The sequence below is a fragment of the Rousettus aegyptiacus genome, unplaced genomic scaffold (genome assembly GCF_014176215.1).
Source record: "Rousettus aegyptiacus isolate mRouAeg1 unplaced genomic scaffold, mRouAeg1.p scaffold_m13_p_14, whole genome shotgun sequence".
In the NCBI taxonomy this organism is placed as follows: domain Eukaryota; kingdom Metazoa; phylum Chordata; class Mammalia; order Chiroptera; family Pteropodidae; genus Rousettus; species Rousettus aegyptiacus.
Genome location: NW_023416289.1, coordinates 12,932,505 through 12,959,263, shown reverse-complemented (window position 1 = coordinate 12,959,263; position 26,759 = coordinate 12,932,505). Strand labels below are relative to the sequence as shown.

At 47.9% G+C, this 26,759-nt stretch overlaps 2 protein-coding genes across 6 annotated transcripts in view; both read left to right on the top strand.

The window, feature by feature from the left end:
• TANGO6 (transport and golgi organization 6 homolog) overlaps positions 1 to 2,485 on the top strand; it is a 125,143-nt gene extending 122,658 nt beyond the window's left edge. The window contains exon 18 of the mRNA XM_016164637.2: positions 1,738 to 2,485. Coding sequence (XP_016020123.2) covers positions 1,738 to 1,914 — 177 coding nt within the window. The 3' untranslated portion in view covers positions 1,915 to 2,485. The remainder of the gene's footprint in view (positions 1 to 1,737) is intronic.
• On the top strand, positions 2,440 to 26,514 carry HAS3 (hyaluronan synthase 3). 5 transcript variants are annotated; one of them, XM_016164706.2, is made up of 5 exons: positions 2,440 to 2,587; positions 15,284 to 15,388; positions 18,984 to 19,619; positions 22,422 to 22,523; positions 23,307 to 26,514. In XM_016164706.2, exons 3-5 carry the CDS (start codon positions 18,984 to 18,986, stop codon positions 24,228 to 24,230), a joined length of 1,662 nt encoding a protein of 553 aa, XP_016020192.2. In that variant the 5' UTR covers positions 2,440 to 2,587; positions 15,284 to 15,388; the 3' UTR covers positions 24,231 to 26,514. The 5 variants fall into 5 exon arrangements, with proteins under 5 accessions (XP_016020192.2, XP_016020184.2, XP_036087332.1 ...); XM_016164698.2 differs by lacking the exon at positions 15,284 to 15,388 and having other exon boundaries at positions 2,474 to 2,587; XM_036231439.1 differs by lacking the exons at positions 2,440 to 2,587; positions 15,284 to 15,388 and adding an exon at positions 4,077 to 4,373.
• Positions 26,515 to 26,759: the final 245 nt, after the last annotated feature.

The window sequence follows — 26,759 nt, the reverse complement described above, 5'->3', positions numbered from 1 at the left end:
CTCATGGGGCATGGCCGACGCTATATTCGAATGAACTCCAAAGAATGACGGACATGCATATTGGGCACGTCTCTTCTGTGCACACTCATGTTCCTTTGTCTCACTGTACTTCACGTACAAAAACACAAGTTCAAAGATAAAATTATTAAGAATTTTAAGATGGCAAAGCATATCATTAAACCAAGCATGAGGTCCTCTTAATTGTGGGTGTCTGTGTGACTGCACAGATCACACACCCATGAAGCTGACCCAGGTTGTCTAGTATTGTTTCAAATTTTAGTTTTCACCTAGTGAGAGACTGGCGAGGAATAGTGTGCATGCCTTCTTTCATTCATAAGTGTTTTTTAGATATCTGCCATGTGCCAGTTACTATCATATGAGGCACTGGGACTATACTAGAGTGAAAAAGGCAAGACATGGCCCCAGTGTCAATAGTACATGTGACCTAGTGAGGAAAACACTTTTTAAATTACACAATAAATATTTAAATTACAATTGTGATGGGGGCTACAAACAGAACTACAGGCAGGGTAAAAAGACTTACAGCGGGTGTTAAGGAAAGGGATCACAATTTTAGGCTAAGAATAAGTAGGAGTTGTAGGGTGAAGTTCTAGGCCGAGGGAAGGAACAGTGTATGCAAAAGGCCTTGAGTTGGGAAGGAGCTTTGCTCAACACAGAAAAAGCCTACACAACTGGAACACAGGGGATAAGCAGGAGACAAGTAAGTGGCCTGTGGGGCTTGATTTGTGTAACCCTTTTCCCCTGCCTCCCTCCTTCGCTCCCCAGTACCCATGCTGATCAAGAATATAAAGGATGAAAAGGATCCTTTGTTCTTTAGCAAGTCCAAGCTATGCGGTGGTATACGCTTGGTATACTTGTATGGAATGCTTTGTGGACCTTGGGCCCAGACCATATATTTGTTACCCACCAAAGTCCATTTGAACCAATTTTTGTCATAGCTGCTTACATATACTGAAATAAACCCAACTTGATGTACATAGATAACACTATTAATAAATAGAAAGAACACAGCATATGTTGCTATTTGGAGGACGTTAGGAGCTTCTGGGAATAGGTGCTTTGGCCCCCTCCAAATTCTATATTTGACCTTAAGATTAGAGCGCTGGATGTGAAAAATGGGTGTGGCTGTGTCTACAGAGTCCTCTCTTGTTTCCCATCACAGAGTTGCAATTGAAAAAAAAATTATAGTGACCAGGGGAAGGGCATGGAAATGGAACTGTGGAGGGACATTTTCAAAGTAGTAGCAAGGAAAGGCGTGATTGCTGAAGAAATAGCCTCCTCAGTTTAATAAGATAGATGCCTTCTTCTGTGGGTGTCAGCAGAGGGCTTTGTGGGAGCTGGAGAAGGACATACTGGTAATTGTGTTCCAGGAGCCACCATATCTGGCAGTACTATCTGTCTGTGGTCCTGGGGTCTGTGCTGTGCTTTTGGACTGAAAGGGTCTGGAATCTATACTTGAGCCTGATGCTAACAGTGAGCAGCAGCTCCAAAGACCAGTGTAGTGAAGGGTCAGAGGTGAGTGAGAAATCCAAAGGGAAGCCCATCTCGGTACAGCCGCCCCTCCCACCATCTCCAGCATGAGAAGGTCATGCATTATCTTCTTAAGGGAGTGTGTGAATTTCCTCACAGAACTCCTCAGATAGGAGAAAGCAGTTTGGTCTTTTTTGGAAATGTTGACATAGTAGACATATGGTCATGACTCTCTCTCTCGTACAGGTGCTGAGGGATGTCCTCAAGGATCTCTACCACCTGCTGAAGCACGTAGTGCATTTGGAGCCCGATGATGTGGCCAAGGTCCATGCCCAGCTGGCCTTGGAAGAGCTAGACGAAATAATGAGAAACTTCCTGTTCCCACCACAGAAGCTGGAGAAAAAGATCGTGGTCCTGCCATAGACCTAACTGGCTCAAAGGACACTGAGGAAGCAGAGAGGGACCAAGCAACCAGAGCAGTGCCCAAGCCTTCCAGCAGGTGGCCACACTGGCTCTTTGATGCCAGCAATATGGCTGACCCTGGAAGTGGCTTTATGTCTCTGGTCATTTGTGTCTTCAAGATGACCTTCCTAAAGTATCTATCTAGCCATCCTGCATCCAGCCTAAAGTGTGTGCCATTAAAAAGAAAAAGATTTAAAATCTCATTAATCTGTCCTATAGCATTTAGAGAAAGATATCTACCTGATGGAAGTATATTTTTAACAGGAATGATGGAATTTGGTTAATTAGCCATTTTTTTCTTGCAACTTGAGTAGAAGAGGTTGACCAACTGTCTGTAACTGTTTTGATATTCTTTCGTGGTGAGATTGTTCTTCCTTGTGATAATGAGCAGCAGCCAGAGCTAGTCATCCTTGTCTGCTCAAGAGGCATTTCAGAGTATGGAAATGCAGCTGGAGGTTGAGAGGGGAAGGAAATTGTTATTGAAACATGCAGAATGGAATAAAATTACCCTGGCTGGAAAGAAAAACAGGTCTGAATCTGGTCCTCTGCTATCGAGATGGAAAGCTATGGCGTTGAGGAGGATTTGATCTCCAGAAGAGAGAATCAAGCCGATTGCATCTTCCAGAGAAGAAGGGTAAGCCTTGTGTTTGTCTTCCCAGGCCATTTTCTTTCACCCTTTCTGCTACCGTTTGTCCTGATTATAGAAGAAAAAGCCACAAACGTCTCAGATGAGAGTTTATATCCTGCCTTTGGCCCTCTGCTCCTTTAGGAAGATGAATGCTTTGACAGTGGGTTAGTACTGTATGTGTGCTGGAAAGTGCGCTGCATATTGGTGACCTCATGCCAGGTTTATTTTTTGAAGCCACTTCAGATGTAGCATGGTGGACTTTTCTTTATTTCTATGTTTTGGCCACTAAATTTTGGTTGCAGCTAAAAGAAGACAAAAAGGAGAAACTGCCGTTTCTGATAAGCCCTCTCTGTTGTCAACACTTTAACAAGGCTGACCCAAAGCTCCTTGGTCTGTCCTCAGCTTTGCAGGGCCAGGTACAGAATTTTATCCCCACTCTCGGGGCGGGGGGTGGGGGGGGGTCGGGGGGCAGGCCCAGCGGAATGAAAACACGGTTTCCCAAAACTCTCAGGTAACTGAGGGATCGATATACAAGCATGTCCATTGGCTGGTTGACAACAGGCTATTTCTCTCTGTCCAGATTACAGACATGGTTCTTAGCTTAGAACCTTTGTGGTGAGCATCCTTTTAAAGAGGTCATCTTACAGATGGTTAGGGATCACAAATTAGCTTAGTGAGCAAAAAATTAGAACAAAGGCAGTGAGATGTTTTTAAGGAATATTTTCATTCAGCTAGGGTAGCTGTATTTATTTCCACTCTCCAAATCAAGGATGTCTAGAAAATCAGGACTGGGGCTTTCAAATTAGGAAAGAATCTCCTTTGGCCCAACTGGATATACACTTGTTTCTTGGCCTTCCTTTCACTAGACTCCATACAACCCATTTCATATTATCAGATTGACTATGTCAGATGATTGGTTTAACTTACAACTTTATTTGCATTATATGCATTCCAGTTCTGAGGACACATTCTAACTGATCACCTTGATTAGACTAAGAAACTCTGTAGTCAAAGAACCTAGTCTCATAGGAAATGTCTCACAGAACATTCTCGTCCTTACATCTCCACTTATAAATTGCCTCTTAATTTGACTTTGTGGCAAGTAGCCAAAAGCATCTGTTCTTTATTGATTTGGGTGGATTCAGTTTCAGAGGGGCCTTTTTTGACTTTGTTACCAAATTCAAGGAGGAAAATACTTTAATGTAACCCTCCTAAAGATGACCAAAATATGGAAAGTTTCTAAATTATTAAATAATTCTTCTAAGTGTGTGTGTGTGTGTGTGTGTGTGTGTGTGTGTGTGTCCATCTATCCAGCTATCTCTGGGAAGGAGTGTGAGAATTGAGAACACTAGGGTAGTAAAAACACAAAACCGAAAAAAATAAAAAGGCACAGAACTCCGGAGGGGGCAGACGGCAGGAACGATAGTGACACTTTCCTGCACTGGCCTGTGAGGTGTCTGGCTCCGCAGGAGAGCACACTCCTGCTCGCCTCCTGCTCGCCTCCTACCTCTGCCTCTCCCTTCATCTCTCTCGCTGAAGTTCTCCTGGCCTCTCACCTTCAGTCTCCTCCATTGCCCAGTGGTCTGTCTCCCAGACTCCCCTAGATCATTCGCCTGCTCTTTTTCTTTCTTTCCCTTCCTGGTTTCTTCCTCTTCTTCCCAGGCCTGCTGTCTGCAGCTCCCTTGGCCTACAGAGGATGGCCTTGTAGCAGGAGATGTGCGGGAAGGCCAAAGCTGTGGTTGCACCCGAAGCCCCGGCTTTGTGTCCAAGAGTCAACCAACCGCTTGTTCAGGTTAGACTTCCTGGACGTTCTGGAGAGTTTTCCTCTTTGCTGTGCTGTTCTTCCTCCTTGGCACAGACTTGCCCTTCAGTGAGTCCTGTCATTTAGTCAGAAATCTCTTTCACTTTGCTCCTTATCTCTCCACACACACAATTTTTCCATATTTCCCAATATTCTTCTACTTTCTTCATGCTTCTTCTCCATTCCTTTACTTTCCTATGGCTCTGTCCACCCATCCACATATAAGGGCTGAGGTGCCAAGGGCTGGAGGATAAGAAGCAAATCACAGACAACAGTGACAGCAATTTATTGAGCACACACTGTGTCCCAGATATTACACCAGCCACTGAGAACACAGCAGTGGACAAAACAGCCCAAACCCTTACCCTCAGGGAAGCTGAATTTATAGTGGAAAGACACAGGTAACAAATAAGATAAATAATAGAAGAGATGGAATGTCAAATGGGGTTAATGCTATAGAGAAAAAGAAAGTCAAGAAGGGGGTTGAGAAGTATATGAGCGTATGAGCTGTAAGTTTAGGTAACTTCTCCAGAGAAGGCTTCACTGAGAAGTTGACATTTGAGTAAAGATCAGAAGGAGGTAAAGGAGCGACCACGAAGTTGTTTGGGCAAAGAACATTCTAGGCAGAGGGAACAGAAGTGCAAAGGCCCAGAGGTAAGAGTGTGCCTGGCAGGTTTGAGAAAGAGCCGGGAGACTAGTGTGTCCGGAACAAAGTGAGCGAGAGGAAAGTGGAGAGGAGGAGGACAGGGAGGTGATGTGCCCGATCACATCAAGCCCTTTTGGACCACTCTGAGCAAGCAGTCAGCCGCAGAACTATTTCTTCCCGAAGCCCCTTCGGCTTGTTTTTGGAAAGTGCTTTGAGGCCAAGATGATACATGCTGTAATGGGGAATACGTGTAACCAAAAGGAACTGCTTACCTAGCCACATTTTTCGTCTCAATCAAAATGAAGCAGTGCGCTCCATCCCTTTTTACTACCTCCTCTTCTCTGGCAACAGCAGTTTCTCCTCATTGGCCCAAGAAGAAAGAGAAAAACAAATGTGTTGATTCACCTTAGGGCTGCCCCCTCTGCTCTGTCCCTTTGTCTGTGAGAGGGTGAGTGAATGGAGCATTGCCTGCCACCTGCCTGTGACTCTCACCCAGCAGTCCGCTGCAGTGGAAGGATGGCTAAAAGGATGGCTGAAAGTTGATCATTTGGTAGGAATGAGTCGAGGGATGATTCATGTGACTTGTACAAAACCAGACTGGCATCTGCAGTCCTTTTGCACAGAAATCCAAAATGTCAGCTGGAATTTCAGTGGCAGGGGAGAGAGTTAGGAAAGGGAGCTGAGTTCAGGGTGGGGGCTGTGAGAGGCAGCTGTTATTCCTGGACCATGGAGGGTCTTCTTCCCCAGGCTTCCCCTCTGCAGTCATGACCTCTGAATGCCCACTGTGTCCTCCAGCAAGTTCTGCAGCCACAAGCATTCTGCAGTCACATGCAGCAGCCTCACTGCAGTGCGCAGCACCTCTGACTTCCATGCGCCACTCTGCTTGGAACTGAGAGGCTCCTTGGGGGTTGGGAAGTTGTCTTGAATATTGGCTGCTGCTCCCTCCCCTGCTGGCGGATCTCAGGGCTGTGCTCCGCATGCCTCTGCGCGCTGGCAAGTGAGGAGGGCCTGCAGACCCTCACGTCAGCTTTGGAAGGGGCTGTGCCTTCCAAAAGGAAGATACCTAAAAGACTGTCTCCTCTGGTTCCTCCTCCAGATGACCCTCTGCAGTCCCTGTGGGGCACAGAATAGCACAATCAGTTGCTCTGTGTTTCCCTTAGTTTGGAAAGTCGTTTTTCATCCATAAGCTTGTCTGATTCTCACAACATCGTGTATAAGGGAAGAAAGCTATTGTTATTCCCCTTTGGTAGGATTTGGCCCCCAGTCTCCTGGGTCCCAGGCAGACTCTTTGGAACTTCTGCTAAATACTGTGGCATCTCTCTGCCCAAAATTAGTATAGAAACAACAGCCTTTCAAGTAGAGCCCAGTTAGAGAAGCACCCTCAGGAGCTCATATACGCATGTGAGCTCCAGCATTTTGGTCCCATGACGAAGTTAGTTCCTCTCTGCTGACTCATGCTGAGGGTGCCTCTCGGAACCCCTCTGCCGACCTCTGCCCTCTGAGAGTGTGAGGACTAGAAGCCCTCAGGTATGGATGCCCTGACTGCATGTGTGTGCGTGTGTGTTTTCCGATTACATATATTACATAATTATAACAAATTTAATAATAACAAAGAAAAATTACCACAACTTCAGCTCCACTCCTACTCCAAGATCACCACTGACAAACATTCCCTCCAGATCTTTCTTTCCTTTTTTCACCCTTTTCCCAAATGAATACTGACATCGCTGCTTTCAACAACAAAGACGCAATTGTTACCGTAAATGGTGTCCCATGTATATATATATTTTTTAGCTATATATGCCTTGGAGACGGTCTCCTCTCCGTACTTACAGATCCCTCTCTTTTGTGACGGTTGCATGTCTTCTCTTGCAGGTGAGCTATAGCTGGTTTAAGCATTTGTTACCTGATAGTCAGTAGAATTGTTTCTAATTTCCAGAGATTCTAAAGTGATTCTTAAACATGACTCTGCATACAGAAGCATTCCTATAGGATATGTCCTAAGATGTTGGAATGCTGGATCAAAAGCTCTGAGCATTTTAAATGTTAGTATCAAAATGTTCACCAGAAAGTTTGTGCTGATCTACATTCCCCCATCTTCAGCTGACATTGCTTGAAAATCCATGAAATGCAGCTTCAGTCTCTACAGTGAAATGTTAACACCATTTCTAAATAACTCAGGACTAGAAAGTCTTCGGGGACCGGAGTTTTCCATGTACCAAAACCACCAGTACGGGCACAGTAACATGATTTGTAGGTACACTTACCAGCAGCCATATCCAGCTAAAAGTTCTAGTTGGTGGCTTACAAGTACTCACCCTGGAAAGAAAGCCTGAACTCCTGCAAGCCCATTAACAAGAGCTTTTACCAGACTCTGGGCTCTGAGACTCTGTCCTGAGTGTTAGGGTATGCCTTCTCATGGAGGTTGGAGTGTCCCCAGGATAGTGAGCACAGTTCCTAAACCAGACTTGGGATGTAGGGTCCGATGGCCCCTCAAAGTATCAGTTCATGCTGTTAAACCCGGGTTGCATGATTGCAGTAGCTCTACATCATTGGACGTAATAATTAGTTAACACTATAAAGAGCTTATTCTGTGACATATTAATTCACTAAATCCTCACACTGGGCCTGCAAGTTAGGTATTATTAGTATCCCTATTTTACAGATGGGAAAACTGAGACACAAGAGACTAATTACTTGCTCTAGATTACATAGCTAGTAAGAAGTAGCCAAACCAGTTTTTGGACCCAGGCAGTCTGGCTCCCAAGGCTGGGCTTTTAGTCACTGTGCTTTGTTGCTACCCAATTGATACTAGATTTCTAACTAGTAAAAACTTAACATAAGTAGTTTCTCTGTGCTTGTTTAAATGGACGACTTATGTCAAGTTAAACATCAGCCCTGGTCCCCTCCAGATAGTGTCCTCATATATCAAAACCCAGCCTCAAACACCAGAATTTATTATATGTCTTATGTTTGACCTTGTAGTTTGTCCAGCAATTGGAGTTGAGATTGACTAAAGTTCCCTAGCCCACCTGCTCCTTTGACAGCTTTTGTAAGTTGTTTACTGAAAGGCTGGTTCTTCTTTCTAGGGGTAGCTAAGGTAGTAAACACCTAAGACTGCCTTCCTGGGAGCGGAGGACGCAGAGCGCCCCATTGTGTGCATGTCACAGAAAATGTAGCGATTCTTCCCAGGAACTCCAGAGCCCAGAAATGTCCCCTTTTGTTTTTGTTTGTTTTATCCTGTCATCCTCTATAAGCAGGGTTTCAGTTCTCAAATTTCATATTCAGAATAACAATAGATAATTTTAAACTGTTATTTCCTGCATGTATTCCACACATATTTAAATGAATAGCTCTGTTCCATACCATTCCTTGAGAGAGAAAAAAAATGAGACTGAAAATAATGGCTCTCATTCACAGAAAGAAAAATAAAGTTCATAGAGGTTAAGACCTTACAAATGAGTAGAGTAGGAAAAAAGGGGAAATATGAGTACACTTGTCCAGAGTCTCTATAACTTGAGACTACCCCTTACCCTGCCCCCCCCCCACACACACACAAATACAACTTTTATTAGACCACTTACCACTTACAGATCTTCAAAACCTATGGTGACTATATCAATCCTAGGGAAAGGCCATCCTGAAAATAGGCCATCTCCACTAAAAGAATAGTAGTGCTGATGCTTCAAAGAGCTGGGATGGGTTGAGTACCCCCTACCCTCCAAAGAAACTGTTATCGGTGTTGTTCAGAGACTGCAAAGAACAAGGCTCTAGCATCAGCCATATGGGTATTTCTATGTGGCCAAAGCCAGGACCACGAGAGAGAGAGTCGTGGAAACCCCATGCCCCCGAAGAGAGCAGCTCAGGCCCACTACCCTAAACTATCCTTGGAGTAGGAAAAGCCCCCAAAGTGCAAAAATTCTGTCATTTAGAAAACAAAAGCTAATCCAAGTCATTCATGGCAACTCTGTCCTAACACTGACAAGGGCTAGCTGGCTTTTCTCCAGTTCTCCTGGACAAAGCACCTTTGCCAACAAAAAGATTGTGTCCAATTCCAGCTAGATTCCGAAGGTCTGCGGACTGACCAGGCCCATGTACTCCTGTCCACCTCAGTGTTTCTCCTTGGCTCTCCCTCCTAATTTTCAGTTCACTCAGCATCCTTTCTCCTTTTCCTTTTTTTTCTTCTGGCTCCTTATTAAGTTTTTAAGGTCAGTTAATTCAAACAGTTGTGGCAGGGAAGGCACTAGAGGAAGATGGATAGACGCATATACTCTAGAGATACTCTAAAGCTCACCTCATGAATTGGCTGGCTCTCTGCTGCTCTCCCTCTGCCCGCCACCCCCTCCCCCGCCCCGCCCCGCCACCCAGTACCAAAAATGCATTTGCAGATCTCGGCTGAGATGAATTCTCAAGATGTATTTTCTGTGCTGGATACATAATAGAATCGCCCTCTAGGGAGTTTTTTAAAAAAAATACCCAGTAACACAACTCAAGCCTGGGGCTCACCCCCAGTGATTCTGACTAAATTGACCCAGGATAGGGTCCGGGCATTAGTGTTTTTAAAAAAAGTTCCTCAGATTTTAAAAGTCTAATGTGCAGCAGTCAGACATGAGAACCACTGCATTACCTTACCAGGTGAGAAAAGAAGGTATGTGTGTGTTGGGGGAAGAAGGGTCCTAGAAAAAAAAAATCTAGTAGGACATACTTTGGGGGTACCCTTGCCCACAAAAGAGCTGATAAGAACTCCCCCTACCTTTGGCTTTTCTGTAATTGCTTTTATGGAGGATCCAGCTTTGGACCTCCTTTGTGACAGTGACTAACGATGTCTTTTAATCAAGAAAAAGGACATAAAGCTTAAGTACCAGCACATTTAGGAGCTGCGGTTGATGTTATTGTAACAAGAACCCAATGAATTGGACCAAGGTTACCTTAAGCGATTTGTTCCCCTGACTGGACTGGGATTGTGTTCCACTAAGGTTTGGGAAAGTGTGTGCACACCTGTGTAATGAGCAAGCATGTGTGTGTCCATTGATGACAGTTATGTGGACTGCGGGAGTGGACATGCACACGGGTACTTGTGTAGGGGTGGGTTTTCAACACCCAGAGGAGAGAACCTCTCCCTTGGGCTCCCTCGGGCAGCAGTCTTGGGAATGCCTTTTTCAGGGTACTCCTAGAGCCCACACGTATGTGGGCCTCCCTCCTTTACCCAGGATCACTGTGATCCCAGGTGAGGGGGTGAGTACGGGTTGACACCAGTTGGGGTGCACCAGGCAAATCATGTTTCCTGGCTCTGTTGCCAAGAGGAAGGGGATCTTTTTTCTAATTCACTCAAAGCTGCTAGATGAGCTAACACAGCTCTACATACTCCCTGCTTCCCTTCAAAACTCTCTCAAAGGAACAGTGGAAGGGATTTAAATAATGTAAATGATGTGTGTTTTGACTACTACTGATCTTATCTTGTATCTTGGCCTTCCCAACTTTACTTTCTTTGTAGACTAAAGTTGCCAAACCTTTTTCATATGAACACATGTATGAACAAGGGTCCACTCTCCTCCAGCCCAGCTTAGAAGGAAATTCTGTGAACTCACAAGTCATATAATTTCAAAGTACCTTTTCATTACAAAATTATTATACTTACTAATAGAAAATTCAGAGACTATAGAGAAAAAGGCAAAGAGAAAATAATCCATTGTTTCATCTCCTAAACAAATCTGATCTTAGTATCAGGATGAATTTCTCTTGCCTTTTTATTCATAGGATTTAAAAGCAAATGTAAATGTAGTCATACATAACCATTTTGTACCCTGCCTTTTTTTACTAAACATTGCATTATAAATGTTTTTACATATTCCTACATTCTCTTCGTGAACATAATTTTTAGTAGCTGCACAATATTTCATAATGAAGGTTGAATGTTGCCTGGATTTTTTTTTCTTTTTTCTTTTTTTTTTTTTTTGCATTTGCCTAGGGGAGGGAGAGAAAGGAAAGATGGCTGGGAAGAACTTTTTCTGTTCAGGATTCCAAGAAAAGCATCTCCAGGTCTGGTTTGATATTCGGTTATCATTCTGGTGTGCCCTCCTAACCCTGAACTTTGAGCCAGCATAAAAGAAGCTCGTCCCTTAGTAGGGGCTGCCTGCCATGCTGTGACCAGAGCAGGGGCTCCTTAATTTGAAATGAAAATGATTCTTCCACCCAAGGGGATGGGGTGGGGTGGGGACTGTGCAGTTAAAATCTCACCATTATAACTGCAAAGACAGAAAAGTCCTTACAGCTTGCTTCTTCAAACATAGTTCCTAGAAATGGGACTGATTACAGAGTACTTGTCAGTAAGTGGGCAAAGTTATGAAAGGATAACTTTGTTTGGTAGTAGCTGCCTTGCTGTAGTCAAGGCACACGCTTTCCACTTTGAATTATGTATTAACTAGTATTGCAGATTAAGCTGCCTTGAAGAGAAAGCCCTATTTAGTCAGCTGGGGAACATAACCTGCTTCTCTTTGGAGACCAGTTTAAGTTCACCTTCCTGAGCTTCAAGAGGTTTTGATTGTGGCCAGCCCAGGGGAAGTTGATGGGATGAAACCTGGACCAACAGGGGAAAGACCTGGTAGCTTGGCTGCCATCCCCCATTCTGCTTTGCTTCACTAGAAGCTGTGGGCTGGATGCCATGGAGTAGCACTGAAGGAGGATGAGGGGTCAGCCTCTGGAGCTAGAATATCCCTTCTCCCCTCCCCTGCCCAGTCGCTCACTAGGAGATGAGCAGAGCAGAACAGAACAGCACCTGTTTGTTGGCAGGGTTGTCCTGCAGCTTCAAGCATCAGTGATGACAAGAGAGATTGAATGGTGGACTCGTACTGGTGCAAGGTATTCGAAAGGCGGAAGGTGGAATCTTTGTGGAGCTGTCAGCTTCCATTACCTCAAACCCTCCGAAGCTTTGAGAATGGCCCTTTCAGCTTTCCAAACTGTAGGAGTTCTTTCTCTTGACTCCACCTCTACCCTCACTTGTCTGCCCCCACCTCCACTGCCTGCCCTACCTCTGCCTCCTAGAGACAGCACCACTGCCTTCTCATCCTTCTGTTGTGGCTTATCTGCCTCCTGACAAGTCTCCTGTGCCCTATTCCTGGTTCTTACCCCAACATACCACCAGCTCAGCTGACTCTGAACAATACTTTCAATCTATTACTACTTTGCTCAGACATCTTCAGGAGTTCTCCTTCTCCTACCGGATAAAATCTAAACTCCTCATTCAGTCATTCATGGCCTTCCAGAATCTGTCCCTAGCATCTTCCTCAACACCTAGAATTTCTCTCAGGTACCTCTTAAATAGCAAGTTCTCTAGTGAAAACTTCTTGTCTTATCCAGGCCTCTCATCACTGTGCTTTGAAACACACCTCATCCATTTCTCTACCCACTCTTGTTTTTAAGCTATTTTTCTCATCTAGAATGCTTACCTTTCTATGCAGTCAGCTCAAGTTCATGAAACTGCCCAGCCCATTCCAGTTCATGAAGATCTCTTTCCTGAAATCCTCAAACTCTTCTAGTTGGATTCTCTCATCAACATGTATAAAGTGCCTTGTATAGTGACTTAATTGTTCAAGTGTACTTGTCCTCAAATCGGGTAACCATCTGGATGGCAGGGACCAGCCTTAGATTTCCTAGTGTCAGACCGTTTTCTGCTCAGAGCAGGTCTTCAGTATTTGTTAAACAAATGTTGAAATGAAGCATAAATCTTCTGTGACTGAGCCAAGTAGGGGAGGCCTAGCCTCTGGAACCCTAGTGCAAGCCAATTCAGCAATATCTGAATTCATGTTTTTAAATGATTAGGCATGAAATTAGTCTTATTTCTAAATCCCTAGTGGTAAGCAGAGATAAAGTTGAGCTTTATTTTATATATACATATCAGCCCCTTAAAGATTCCCCTACCCAACTCCTCCTGCGGAGATGAATGCAAATAGGGCACTGCAACCCGGATGTTAGTCACAGGCAGACACCTCCCACCCCCTGCATTTACAACACAAAGGTAAGACTCTTCTAGCTGCCTGACAGCACCAGGTTGCTGGTCCTGCAGACCAGAAAAAAAGAACTCGCTCCCTCGGGCAAGCCAATTGGTATGGGCAGAGTATTTTCTCATGATGTTGCGTATGGACCCACTGTCCTAAAATATAGGACATTTTAATTGTCTAGTGAGGTTGTGCTCTACCACCTATAAAACTCCCTAGAGGCAGCTGAGTGAGATAGGCAATCACCCTGTGGGACAAAGTTGGAACCTTCAAAATTAACTAGGCATGAGATGCTCCTGGAGCAGCCCCAGGCAACTTGCACCCAAGAAGTCACATTGCTGTAGCCCTGAGGGCAGACCTCATCTTTCTGAACTGGCTGCTCTGTCCCTTACCCTTCTGGACAGGGTCAATTCAGCACCCAGTTGGCTGTATATAACAGACAAGTTTTGCCTGGCCTGTGGAGTGTTTTTGTTTCTTTGACATTTGAATTAGCTTCCAGCACTTCAAAATTAGGAGAGTTTACATAAAAATCTGGATTTCTGGCTTCTCTTGTCAACAGAACACCTGGCCATGCTGGGCCCTTCCTCGCACAGGGACATTTACTTTAAATGGAGTGTTCAGCAAACAGACTCATGGACGTGGACAATAGACTAGTAGTTACCACAGGGGAGGGGCAAGGGAGATGGGGTAAATAAAGGGGGTCAAATGTGTGGTGACAGAAAGAAATCTAACTACGGGAGGTGAACACACAGTGTAAATATATATATGCCTTACTGTTAAAGTGTACAGCTGAAATTTATTATATTTTGTTAACCAATGTCACCATAAAAAGTAAATTAATTTTAATAAATATTGATAGATAAATGGGATGTTCACTCCTCAGCAGGCTAAGGCACTCATTTTTGTCTCTTCTAGCCCCTGCTTGTTTTCCCTAAGTCTAAAATGTTGCAGATTGCAAATATGGATGGGAGGTAAGATCAGATAGCTAATCTCTGGTAACTCCAGGCTCTGTGGTGCCTCTGGATGTGGAGGAGGTGGCCCAGGGCTCTGGGAGACCAGTAATGCAGCCAAGACAAGGTATTTGTCATTAACACTGATCTCTGAACTTCCTATCACCCAAGTGTCACATCTAGGAGGGATGGGCATATAGAATCTACAGCATGGCAAACCGATGCCATTAAGGTTGAGGTTAACTGGAGCTAACTTTTACTGAGCACTTAATCTCAGCCAACCTCTTCGATCCTTGTAACAACCCTGTAAAGTAGATACTCCAGCCCATTTCTGGGATGAAAGTACTGAGGTTGGTGCCACACAGCTGGTGGCAGAACTGGGTGTCTGCCTCCAGAGACCTCCTTTTAACCAGGGACTTCTCTCTTCCTGTGCATTATTAGCTCTTATTAGGGCCAATCTGAAGTTCAAAACACATCACCGTTGTGAATTCAATACAATTTTTAAAAAGCACATAATAATGTTTAAATGATGTAGCACATTACATTAGTGATGATTTTCTCAAGCAAAAGCATGAAATGATTTGAATTCTGTAATGCAGGCTGGGAGTGGTGGAGTAGGGGTCTTTGCTTACCGAGTAGAGGCAGAAATTACCAGAGTGATGGTGGGTAGGCAAGTCCCTGAGCCCCTAAGACTTCTGAGAAGAGCAGCTTGTAGACTGCAAATCGGGTTTCTGTAAATTTGTGGCATCTTGGAAAGAAATGAGTGTGCTTGGAAGACATGTAAATTTATTTTTTACTAGTCTGTACAAGGTAAAGTTTTTCCAACTTTACATTATCTCAGGTGTGCTTGGAAGACATGTAAATTTATTTTTTACTAGTCTGTATAATGTAAAGTTTTTCCAAGGTCGAGAAACTCAGTGCATTCAGCTGGTTCTAAACTTCCTTCCTCTACTAACAACTTACCGCCTCTCCCCAACCCCCCGCCCCCGCCTCACCTCACCTCACCTAAGTCTCTTCAGTCAGCTCTCAGGGACCGGGGAACCATTGGCAATAAGGTGAGTTAGGAATTTAGGAGGTCGTGGGTGCCGGAAATAAAGGTGAAAAAGGGGGAAGAAGAATTGGTTTTGGCTTTAAGATACTAGAACTTTCAAGGTTTCTGAAAGACCATTTGCAGCTTTTGCAAACAGCCTTAAAGTCATCAGCGCCCCATTGCGGAATTCAGAGCTAAGCTTGTCATAATTGCTAACACCTTCTTTGACCAGTCTTTTATATTTGACAATTATTCTCTTCTACGTCCCTTTTTGCCGGCAGAAAGGTTCTGCTGTCTTGGTTTTCAGGCAGTACCCTATATAGCAAACAGTCCCTTCGCGTGCAGAAGTCTGGGGACGATTTCTACCCGCTCGCCCGCTTTGCAGGGTGAGTAGATTTCCAGGCTTAGAAATGGGGGAAGGGGGGGGGCACGGAGAGTGACAGTTTTGGAAGGCCCTTTGGGGTATTCTGAAAGTTAACAATTCAGGTTCTAGGTTGAGCAAAATGACCGCCTCCCTCTGGGCAGCTGGCCCCGGGGCGAGCGCGGAGGAGCTCGGCCTTTGGCCGGGTTGAGGGAATCCAGTTAACCAAGGCGCGGAGACTGCGAGGTCCTGCAAACAGGAGGAGCCGCGTCCACGCGGAACCCGGCGTCCCGCTGAACGCCGGCCGCGTGGAGCTCCCTCCGCCCGAGCTGGGAAGGGGGTACTCCCTCGCTGCCCTCGGGGGAGCCCTCCCACTCTACCCAACTTTCCCGGCCCCAGGGCCGGAGGAGGGCGCCTCTCCCGGCTCGGTACTTAAATGCGTCTCCGCGAGGCCGGCGCTCGTCAGTCGGAGCGCGCGGCGGCGGCGGCGGAGCACCCGGGAGCGAGGCGCGGCGGCGGTGAGGAGTGGGAGGAGGGGCATGGAGCCGCCGCGGGCCTGCTGAGCACCGGAGCGCGGGCAGCCGGCGGCACGGTGAGCCCGGGCCCGGCCGGCAGCTTCGGAGAGGTGGGCCATGTGGGGGTTGCGCAGAGGACGCGGGCGCGCAGTGCTCCGGGGATGCCCCGCTGACCCCAACCGGCTCCCCGGGCCGTGCGGGCGCCGTGTCCAGTGCCGGGAGGCGGGCTGAGGGCTGCGGCATCTCTAGGCTTGCCGGCGGCGGGTCCTGCAGCCCCCTTCCCACTGACCCCTCCTCCCTTTCTTCCTCCATCCTCTGCTCCAGCCTCTCCTCCCTTCCTCCCTTGCGGCTCCTGTTTTGTGAATGGATTAGGAGGCGGACGGTGGTGAGGGGCACAAGGCAGGCTAGCGACTCTCCCTCCCCCACGCCCGCCCGCGGGTTCGCACCTGTCCTGCCACCGAGATGCTCGGCGTCCGGGTTCCTGCGGGTCAGCTGGGCCACGGCCGCACGTATCCGCGAGCCTGGGCTCCCCTCGCCTTTTTGGCACGGAGGGGTTGGGAGGGCGGCCGGGAGCGAAGGAAAAAGCCCCCGCTGCGCTCATAAGTTTCCCTTTCGCTGCGGGTGGGCCCGGCAGCAGGGCACACCTGTCAGCTGGAGAGGCTGCAGACTGGGCCGCCCCGCAAAGTTTCGGGGGTAGATTGGAGGTGTGCGCCCTTCGTTGGGGGTTTTCTTCCATCGTCTGTGTGTATGTGGCGGGGTGGGTGGGGTGGGGAGGCAGTCTTAGGGATCGCCCCTAACCCGGTGCCCTTGAAGCCGGATGCGCATTAGCCTGCAGGGGCCGAGCTTTAGTGACTCCCTTCTGAGCGAGTGGGGCGAGGATGAGAGGCGGTCTGGGCTCCCCTCCGCTGGCTTGAGGTGACACGGCCTCCTATCTGGGCAAGAGCACCTCAGCCAGAGCCCGCACCAGCGCTTGATTGTTCGTGAGGTCAACGGCTGCGGGTCTTTCTTGGTCTTCGGTGGGGTAGGGGGTGACGGCGTAGTGCCTCCGATTCCTGCGCGGGGTGTAGGGGTCCCGCCCGGGAAAGGAGGGGGCTGGCGACACGGGGGTTGCCGCCTTTGTCTTCAGACACACTTTACCAAGGTGGCTGGGGCCCTGGAGAAATGAGCGGGGCATGGCCGGACTGATTCCTTGGGTTTTCCGTTCTTTCCCGGCTGGGTCGTGGGAAACCGGCACGTGGGTGTGGCCGGTACCGCCTTCGCTAGAAGGCGAGGCTCAGGCGGGGGTGAGAAGCGTGGCGAGTGCCTTCATGGTTGCATTAACCTGGTGGGCACCGCCTCCTGCACAGAGGCGGGGCGGCTGCACTCGGCAGGTTGCTGGGCTGGCCTCGGTGCCCCTTGCCCTTCCCCAGATCGCAAGTGGGCAGTGGTGCCCGCAGCACCCCCTCGACATGTAAGCTTTAGAGGGGGACGGGGGCGCTCCTGGGCCGTGGGTGCAGGATCTGGGGGCTCCTGGGCCGCAGACGCGTGCCAGGAGGGGTGGGGAGCCAGGGAGGGCTGGGAGCCCTGCAGAGGAAGCACACGGCAGGCTCCTCGGGATGGCGGGGCAGAGCGCCCGGCGGCTGTGCTTCCCAGAGAGGAGAGGCTGCCAACAGCACTTTCCAGACTGAAGCTGCTGGAATAGTGCTGGTGCCTGAATCTCAGGCTGATTTAGGCAGGGACTGCGTGTTCCCCTGGCAAGGTGTGTTTGTGTTGGAGTGGGGCAGGGGTCGCTTTCAGAAAAACCTAGAGTTGGAGCAGGCTTGAAAGTGGGACCTCATTGCAGGTGGTGGGTGGTGGTAAGGGTCTTCTCTACATCAGGCATTCCTCCCCCTCCGCAAACAGCCTTCCCACTTGTGTAGTCCCCTGGAAATGCTTCCATTTCCAGGGAAATGATTCACCTGAGACCTGTGGAGCAAGAAACCATTAGAACTCCGGGTTAGAGGAGGTACCAAGGAACAGAGAACTTGGGCAAGGTCAGGGAGCCACGAGGTGGTAGAGCCATGTCTCAAGCACAGGTCTTCTGGCACCTAGTCCTAGGTTCTTTTCATTAAAAAACACAGCTGTTTCCAACAGGGCTGCTGCCCTGACTCAGTTGCAAATGAAATTTGGCAGCATTTGCAGGAGTGGCTGGGCAGGGGGATGAGCAGAGGTTCCATGCGGGCACTAGGACCAAGTGGATGGAGCTTCCCAGGCAGCTGCAGTGTGGCTGCAGTTCCCTCTGGTGCCCTGAGCACTGGGCTTCCAGGAGAGCTGTCCACACCCCAGCTCTCATTTCCTCCTCTTTCTCTTGTCTCCCTTCCCCAGTTGCTTTCCCTTTCTTTCCGGCCTCTCAAGTAAATGAGAAATAGGTGAGTAAGCAGAGAACACAGGGAAACTTTCCCTTACTGGTTTTGCTGTTTCAAGAAAGGAAAGCTGTTTCCTTTTTTCCCCTGACACCTCTTTGTTTCCTGTTGTTTCTTTGCTTTTCCTCCCCTACTTTTTTCATGGGCCTCATTGGTGGCTGTGCTTTATTGGCAAATGTTCCCGTCCCAGAGTACAATCCCTTAGTGGGCATGGGCACAGCGCTGCCTCCCTGCCGGTCTTCCTCCTCTCCCTGGCCCCTCCTGTGCTCAGGGGTGCCTCAGGCTCACCTCTTCTGATGCTTGCCTGTAAGGTTTTGGGTCAGGCAGATTCCAGTTCTGCCATTCACCAGCTAGGTATCATGTAGCTCTTTTTGGCTTTGGTTTGTCTAACAATTAATTATAAATGCTACTTAAAGTGCTTTACATATGTAACCCATTTAACCCTCAAAGAGGCTTCAATAGTGCTTCAATCGCATTTTACAGGTGAATTAACTAAGGGACAGAAAGAACATAGTTACACAGATAGTAAATGGCAGGGCTGGGATTTGAACCCCTGTAGTCTGGCTTCTGAGTCTACAGTCTAAGTCATGCTCAGTAGTAGAAATGGTTTTTATTGGTGAGTCATTTCCCATTCTAGGCCAGGCCCAGACACCATGTCCCCACTCCCACTGACGGGAGCTGCTGCCTCCTGCCTGACCCTACATCTCCTGCCTTCTCTCACCAGATGCCGGTGCAGCTGACAACAGCCCTGCGTGTGGTGGGCACCAGCCTGTTTGCCCTGGCTGTGCTGGGTGGCATTCTGGCAGCTTACGTGACAGGCTACCAGTTCATCCATACAGAAAAGCACTACCTGTCCTTTGGCCTGTACGGAGCCATCCTGGGCCTGCACCTGCTCATCCAGAGCCTATTTGCCTTCCTGGAGCACCGACACATGAGGCAGGCAGGCCGGCCACTGAAGCTGTCCTACCCACAGCGGCGCTCAGTGGCACTCTGCATCGCTGCATACCAGGAGGACCCCGACTACTTGCGCAAGTGTCTGCGCTCGGCCCAGCGCATCGCCTTCCCCAACCTCAAGGTGGTCATGGTGGTGGACGGCAATCGCCAGGAGGACTCCTACATGCTGGACATCTTCCATGAGGTGCTAGGTGGCACTGAGCAAGCTGGTTTCTTTGTGTGGCGCAGCAACTTCCATGAAGCGGGAGAGGGTGAGACGGAGGCTAGCCTGCAGGAGGGCATGGACCGTGTGCGGAACGTGGTGCAGGCCAGCACCTTCTCATGCATCATGCAGAAGTGGGGAGGCAAGCGAGAGGTCATGTACACGGCCTTCAAGGCCCTTGGCGATTCGGTGGACTATATTCAGGTAAGGGTGCCTCCCTGTGAGTGTGTGGATGTGTGGACATGTCTGGCCAGCAGGGCACACCATCCTCCAGAACTAGTTTCAGATCCAGTTCAGATCCCTTGTGTCGTGTAACATCCCTCCAATGCACTTATGATGGCAACAGGCATGATGCTTCTGAACGGCAGTCCTGGGGTCAAAAAGACCTGGGATGGAATCCTGGATCTGCTGATACTCAGCTCTGTGATTTTGAGCAGATCTCTGGACTCATGTCCAAATAATAATAATAGCAAACCAATGTATAGCATTTACTTCATACCAGGCACTATTGTAGGCACTTCGTATGTATTAGTTCTTTTAATCTTTGTAGTACTCCTATCTCCACTCGTAGAAGGTGAATCTGAAGCACCGAGAGCCTAAGTAACTTGCCTAACGTCAATCAGCAGTAAGGTGCAAAGCCAGGAATTGAGCCCAGTCTGTCTGTCCTGCATCTGTTCTTATCCACTGTGCAGTACTGCCTGGCCATTGACAACATGGGATGAGCCTCTTCATAAAGAAGTGTGGTGAAGAGAAAAAGACCACGCTCAAAAGCACTCAAATATTGGTTTAGTTATGGGCCAAAAAGTTCTATTCTTCCCAATGTTCATGTTTGGGAGGTGGAGGCACTCAGGTGTGAATCAGGTGCTTGATTCTGCAGCAGTCTTGGCAGGTCCAGGACCCTGAATAGACCCTGCCTAGCTTCCAGGCAAAGGGGCCATTGACATTAGCCTGGAAATTTTATTAGACTGAAAAGGTTAGTATAGCTGCAGTTTTCAAGTAACAAAACCTAAAGAGAATTGATTAAAGCTTCACACATTTCCATACCAGATAGAAACTGACACCCAGGACCCCAGATTTCTAGTCCAGCATCCACACAGTCCATTCCCGTTTCTGCCCTACTCTGTACTTGCCAGAGGGATTTGCTCATCGCTTGAATGAGGTCGCCCACCTGTGTACTAACTCAGTCTTGCTGGCAGCATGTCGAGTACTCCAATATTTATATTTTCTATACTGTATGTACCTAAATTAGCTCACCAGGGTTTTTGTTTTAGGCTTTTTTGAAAGTTGCATCCTTGTATGAGAGTTGGTATTTATTTTGTTCTGTCTTCCTAGGTCCAAGGACCTCCTCAGCATTGTAGGGAGGCATGGGAGGCAGTTCTTGATTATGTAGTTTCACTTAGGGTCAAAGGGCCTTTGAATCTTTCCTGGAGAATGAGATTTAGAAAAAGCCCTTGAGCCCTGGCACATGCTCAGGCCACACTGACTTTTGTCATCCATTCCCTTGAAGCATAGGATCCCCCAAAACCTGTTCTGCTACACATCTTCCTTTCCTGAGCATTTCCTGTGTGTGTGTTCTGGTGGATCAACAACCAGGCTCACATACCTGAGCCGCTCTTTCTCCTTAGGGTTCTGGGATCACTGCCTGGGGCAGCCCTGGTGGATTTCAGCTTATCGTCGCAGCCCTGGTGGATTTCAGCTTATCGTCCAATCACTTTGCTGATAGTGTGCTTTGTGGGAGATAACCCTACCCCAGCAGTGGGGGAATCCAGGGAGCTAAGAGCTCTAACTTCCCTAAGTCTGTCCAGCTAGGAAGACCTCTCTGGAGTGAAGGAAGCTGAGCAGCATGAAGAATGGGTTGGGGTCAGGGCAGTAAGTAGCCATGAGACCAGAAGTAGCACCTGGGAAGTTTCGCTTGTAAGCTGAGGGAAGCTCTAGGAGTCTGGCCCTGAGGCTCTTTGGGACCTTCCCAGCCTGGGCCAGAATGTAAGAATGTGTTGGTGGGGAGGTAGGAGGGAGCAGGTATGACGCTCTGCCTGGTTCCCCATCAGCCTTCTGCTGCTTGTCTTTGGCCACATGGAGAGAGAAAGCTGGGTAGGTTTGGAGTGTGGGGGGCACCCACTTCCAGAAGGCTAATGCACTCTCACTCAGACCTTCAGTAAAAGGATTTGCAGCTTTTACAGAACAGGGTTTGGGTCATCTGTGGATACTGTTCTTTGCTGTCAGGGGTCAGCCGACCAATTCCCCCCGCCCTATGGTTATCTGGGCCTTTTGTACCATCTCAGTAATTTTCCAGAAAACAGACAAGGAGTCAGCCATGAGGGTACGTGTACATAGCCCAGGTTCAACTAATAATGGGGCTACTACCTCTTAGAATCAGACCATGAGCCTATCTAGGAAAGGGCTGGATGGCAGCCATGTTGGTGTTGGTGGGAGAGGGGAGACAGGACCTGTGACTGGGTAGATACTTCCTCCACTTGGGCCATGGATCATCCAAGAGGCCAGAGGCTGAAACAGGGTTAATAATAGAATGTCATTAATAATCTTAAGGGCTAGCTTTGGGCAATAGCCTCTGGCAAGAGCCATTTCTTGGTCTTCCCGAGTGTTGGCTAGCCCTTCTAGGCACTGTGCCTGTCATCCGATTTCAATGACTTGTTCCTTCTTTCTTCCCAAAGTCTCAGAAGAACATCTTGAGATCATTTCTCGGGAACCTGGCTCCATGGGGGCTAAAGACTTGTCCAGCACTAAACATTTCTCCCTTTCCAGGCTGGGCACTGACAGTCTCCTGGGTCTCTCTCCCCGCCTGGTGGCTGTCAACCCTGGTATCTGAATTCTCCTTTTCCTTCCTTCCCCTTGTTATTCATCTCACACCTATTTGGCATAGATTTCTTTACTAGTGGCTGGAAGTGAATTATATGAAAGGGAGTTATATCCCTCAGACAGTGAGTGGCCTGGTGAGTGGGGACAGGTCTGAGGTCAAAATGGGCTGACTGTGTATTCCCTCTACAGGTGTGTGACTCTGACACGGTACTGGATCCAGCCTGCACCATCGAGATGCTTCGAGTCCTAGAGGAGGACCCCCAAGTAGGGGGAGTCGGAGGAGATGTCCAAGTAAGAACTAACTGAGGATTCCTAGGGGTGGGAGTCTGGACTTTGTTTCCTAATCCAATTGGATGTGCATGGAAAATGGGCATCTTGACTTCCTAATCTTTTTGTGGGGAGGGTGGTCCTCTGACAGTTTCATTGGTATCAAAGGACTCGCTTGTTACACAACCCCTTTCCTGCTCTTTTTCAACCTGAGGGGGAAATATTACTTAGCAGGTATGTAGAGAGCCTATGCTGCTGGGAGGAGCACAGTATTTGGAGGCCATTGATCTTGGAGGATGCTTCCTTTTTGGCTGATAGTGCAGCAAGCAACTCCAAAGTTAGACCCTTGTTCTTAGGTAAGTTGCACTCAAGAGCTCTGAGCAGTGCAGTTAGAATAAGGGGCCATATATTCTTCCAGAGGGTACTGCTGGCAACAAACAAGGTCTCCCAAGCAGCTTTCCAACTGAAGGGTCAGGACAGATAGCTGGGGTATTGCTTTGCATCTTTCTCAATGCCTTTTCTCTGCCACTGCTACAGGCTGCCTCCTGAGACTGAGGTGGTTTTGACTGCTAGACTGACTTTACTGGGACAATCAGTACAGATGACACAGCAGAGAGTTGGGGAAGGTGACTGGGTATGGTTTGCTCCTTTGAGCCTCAGGTTTCCCAGCTCTGGCTGGGCTAGGAATGATGGTTAGGAATATGAGCAATGGGCTTCAGGGTAGGGAGGCCTTATGGTCTCTGGTGTCTGTCTCCTGGGGCTCATGGCTTCAGGTGAGGAGGCCCAGCATCTATGGTTCCCTTGCAGATACTCAACAAGTATGATTCATGGATCTCCTTCCTGAGCAGTGTGCGGTACTGGATGGCCTTCAACGTGGAGAGGGCCTGCCAGTCCTACTTTGGCTGTGTGCAGTGTATCAGTGGGCCCTTGGGCATGTACCGCAACAGCCTCCTCCAGCAATTCCTGGAAGATTGGTACCATCAGAAGTTCCTAGGCAGCAAGTGCAGCTTTGGGGATGACCGGCACCTCACCAACCGAGTCCTGAGCCTTGGCTACAGGACTAAGTATACAGCGCGCTCCAAGTGCCTCACAGAGACCCCCACCAAGTACCTCCGGTGGCTCAACCAGCAGACCCGCTGGAGCAAGTCTTACTTCCGGGAGTGGCTCTACAACTCTTTGTGGTTCCATAAGCACCACCTCTGGATGACCTATGAATCAGTGGTCACAGGTTTCTTCCCTTTCTTCCTCATCGCCACAGTCATACAGCTTTTCTACCGTGGCCGCATCTGGAACATTCTCCTCTTCCTGCTGACAGTGCAGCTGGTGGGCATTATCAAGGCCACCTATGCCTGCTTCCTTCGGGGCAATGCAGAGATGATCTTCATGTCCCTCTACTCCCTTCTCTATATGTCCAGCCTCCTGCCAGCCAAAATCTTTGCCATTGCTACCATCAACAAGTCTGGTTGGGGCACCTCTGGCCGAAAAACCATTGTGGTGAACTTCATTGGCCTCATCCCTGTGTCCATCTGGGTGGCAGTCCTGCTTGGAGGACTGGCGTATACAGCTTATTGCCAGGATCTGTTCAGTGAGACAGAGCTAGCCTTCCTCGTCTCTGGGGCTATTCTGTATGGTTGCTACTGGGTGGCCCTTCTCATGTTGTATCTAGCCATTATTGCTCGGCGATGTGGGAAGAAGCCAGAGCAGTATAGCTTAGCTTTTGCTGAGGTGTGACACAGCCCTCAAGCAGAGCGGGAAAAGTGCAATGGGTAAGGGAGGGAAGGGGAATGGAAGAGAAAAGATGGGGTGGGAGGGAGGAGGGAATGCTGTTTTAGTTTTTAATGGTCCAAAGGACAAATCTGAAGTGTAAAGAATGGTGACTGTATGTGTCCTGGGGCAATTCTGCTTAGAGGAGGCGACAATGAATCCAGCTCAGGGGGACTAAGGAGACTTGTTTTCAGGCTGCCTGTCCACTCAAGGCAGCCTCTGAGAAAGATTCCACTTCTTGCTCCAGGATCCACAGGGAACTCAGTACGCTAAACTAATAAGTTCATTCAGTGGCAATTTTTGATAGGTAAGTGAGCAATGCTAGCTAGTGGGAAGGGGTTCTCTTAGCCACCTGAACACAACCAGAGGTGGTAGAATTTCTCAGAGATCTGGGTCAGGTAGTGATGTCTCCCCCCTTAATCCAGTTATCAATGCAATAAGATTGTGCCTGAGATAAAGGCCCAGAAGCCTGATCTCTGGGCATTCGAAAACAGGGTCCAAGAATGGTGCTTTATTGATGTACCCCATTCTACACCTTCACATCCCAAGGATGAGCCAAACTAGCAGGGAGTTAGCATGGAACTGCTCTTAAGTGTGTGTGTATATGTATGTTAAGAAGGAGTTTGCCAGGAGGAACAAAGATTGATGGTGGTGCTAAAGGCCATGAGCCATACAGAGGCCTTGGGCTGAATGTATTCCACCTGGAAATTGCCCACTTGTCTGTGATCTGTGCTGGCGGGGGATAAAATGTTTTGGTCATCTATCAGGAAGATTAAGCTTCAACATGCTTGGAAAGGACATGAGGGCTATTTCAACCTGTGTACTCCTAAATTCCTCTCATTCAGGTGAGTCTTAAGGCAGCCTTCTCACTTCATTTCTTCAAGATGATATAGTCACCTCAGTGAGTTAGCCACCTCTGTAAAGGGCAAACCTGCCCTCAACCCATCTGGGGAAAAACTATTAGGAGCCTCTGACCAAACTGGCTACCACCTTGGAACTGCTTGGTACAGAGTCCCTGGCAGTTGGGGTAGCATGTGACTTTCAGGCTGCAGTTCTTGACAATCATCTCTAATGGAAAGCTTTTCAGAGTTACCTAAGTAAACCCTCAAATTCAAGTACGTCATCTTTGAGACTCCATTCTCCTCAGTGGCTTCTCCAAGGAGTTCTTACAGCCAAGTCACTACTGCATTTGCTTCTTTCCTGAAACCAAACTAGAAGATGGAATTGGTTCCTAAATCCTAAGGTTCTTGCTTCTCTCAGGCCTCTTGGGCCTGTTATTTCCCTCTGCTTTTTTGAGAAGAATGAGAGGCGGCCATTTTCTAGAGATCTCCAATCCATAATGTTTCCAGCTCTTGGGTGTGAAACCTGGGATCTTGACTAAGCCTTTGACCTAAGAGTTGCTTGTTCATGAATTCTTCTCTCCAAACGTCTATCCTCAGAGGGTCCAGCTAACCCCTCAGAACCAGCACTAAGGTAGAGAAGAGTTGAGGGGCAAGCCTCTAGTGTGCCCAGGTGCTTCCTACAAAGGAACAGTGTGCTCTGAGCCACAGACTAGCAAACCCTGGTGCTTTCCTTCATCTCCCACGAACTCAAGGGTTTTCCAAGTGCGGCTAACATTACATCATACAGACCTCGAGTTTCTATGACTGCTGGTTGATGTCGGGCCCAATCCATGAAGGCTGGGAAGAGGCAGCAGTCATTTGCTAAGGGCAGTTGTTCCAGGCTCTTCCGTGTTTTTGCTGGCCAAGAAGTAGACTATTTTGAGAACTACAATGGAGGAAATCCGGTCAGCCAACTGCAGAGCTCAGACTTCACTAAGGGCTTGTTTTTCTTCAGCTTTTACTTGAACATTAACATAGGATGGACACCCAGATGGAAAATTCTTGGCTGTCCTACCATCAGCTCTGCCTTGCACTGTGGTTATCAACTCTTCTCAGATCACGAGTAGGCAGGTACAAGAAGTGGGCTCACAACGTTTGACCTCGACTGGTTCTTCTAAGTTATTTTGTACATTTTTTCAGCAGTGAAACCAAACTGGGTCTTCAGCTTTATCCCATCTCTTGCAAGGGAAGAGCCTTTATACAACTGGACACATTTTGGTTTTTCCTCATTAAGAATTTTAACTGTCTTTTGTATTATTTCTACAATGATTTGTAAACATATTTATTTTTACCTTTTTTTTAACTTTTCAGGTCAAAGTTTTTATACTGCACTTATTTGTCAAAATAAAGATTCTCACATAATGCTGGTATCTGAGCTACTTCCTCCCTCTTTGTTCTTAATGAAAGCTAGCTTTTTATTTGTTTTAAAAGAGGCAGTTGCACTAGAAATAGTTAATTCCAGTGGAACTCAGAAGCAGGATAAGTTTGTCACAGCTGCCTCTGAACCTGGGGAATACAGTAGGCTTACCTTGACAACTGTACACTTATGATAGCTTAACTTTTATTGCAGGGGGTGGGCAGGGTCTTTGGTGAAATTACTGGCAGATGAGTGAGC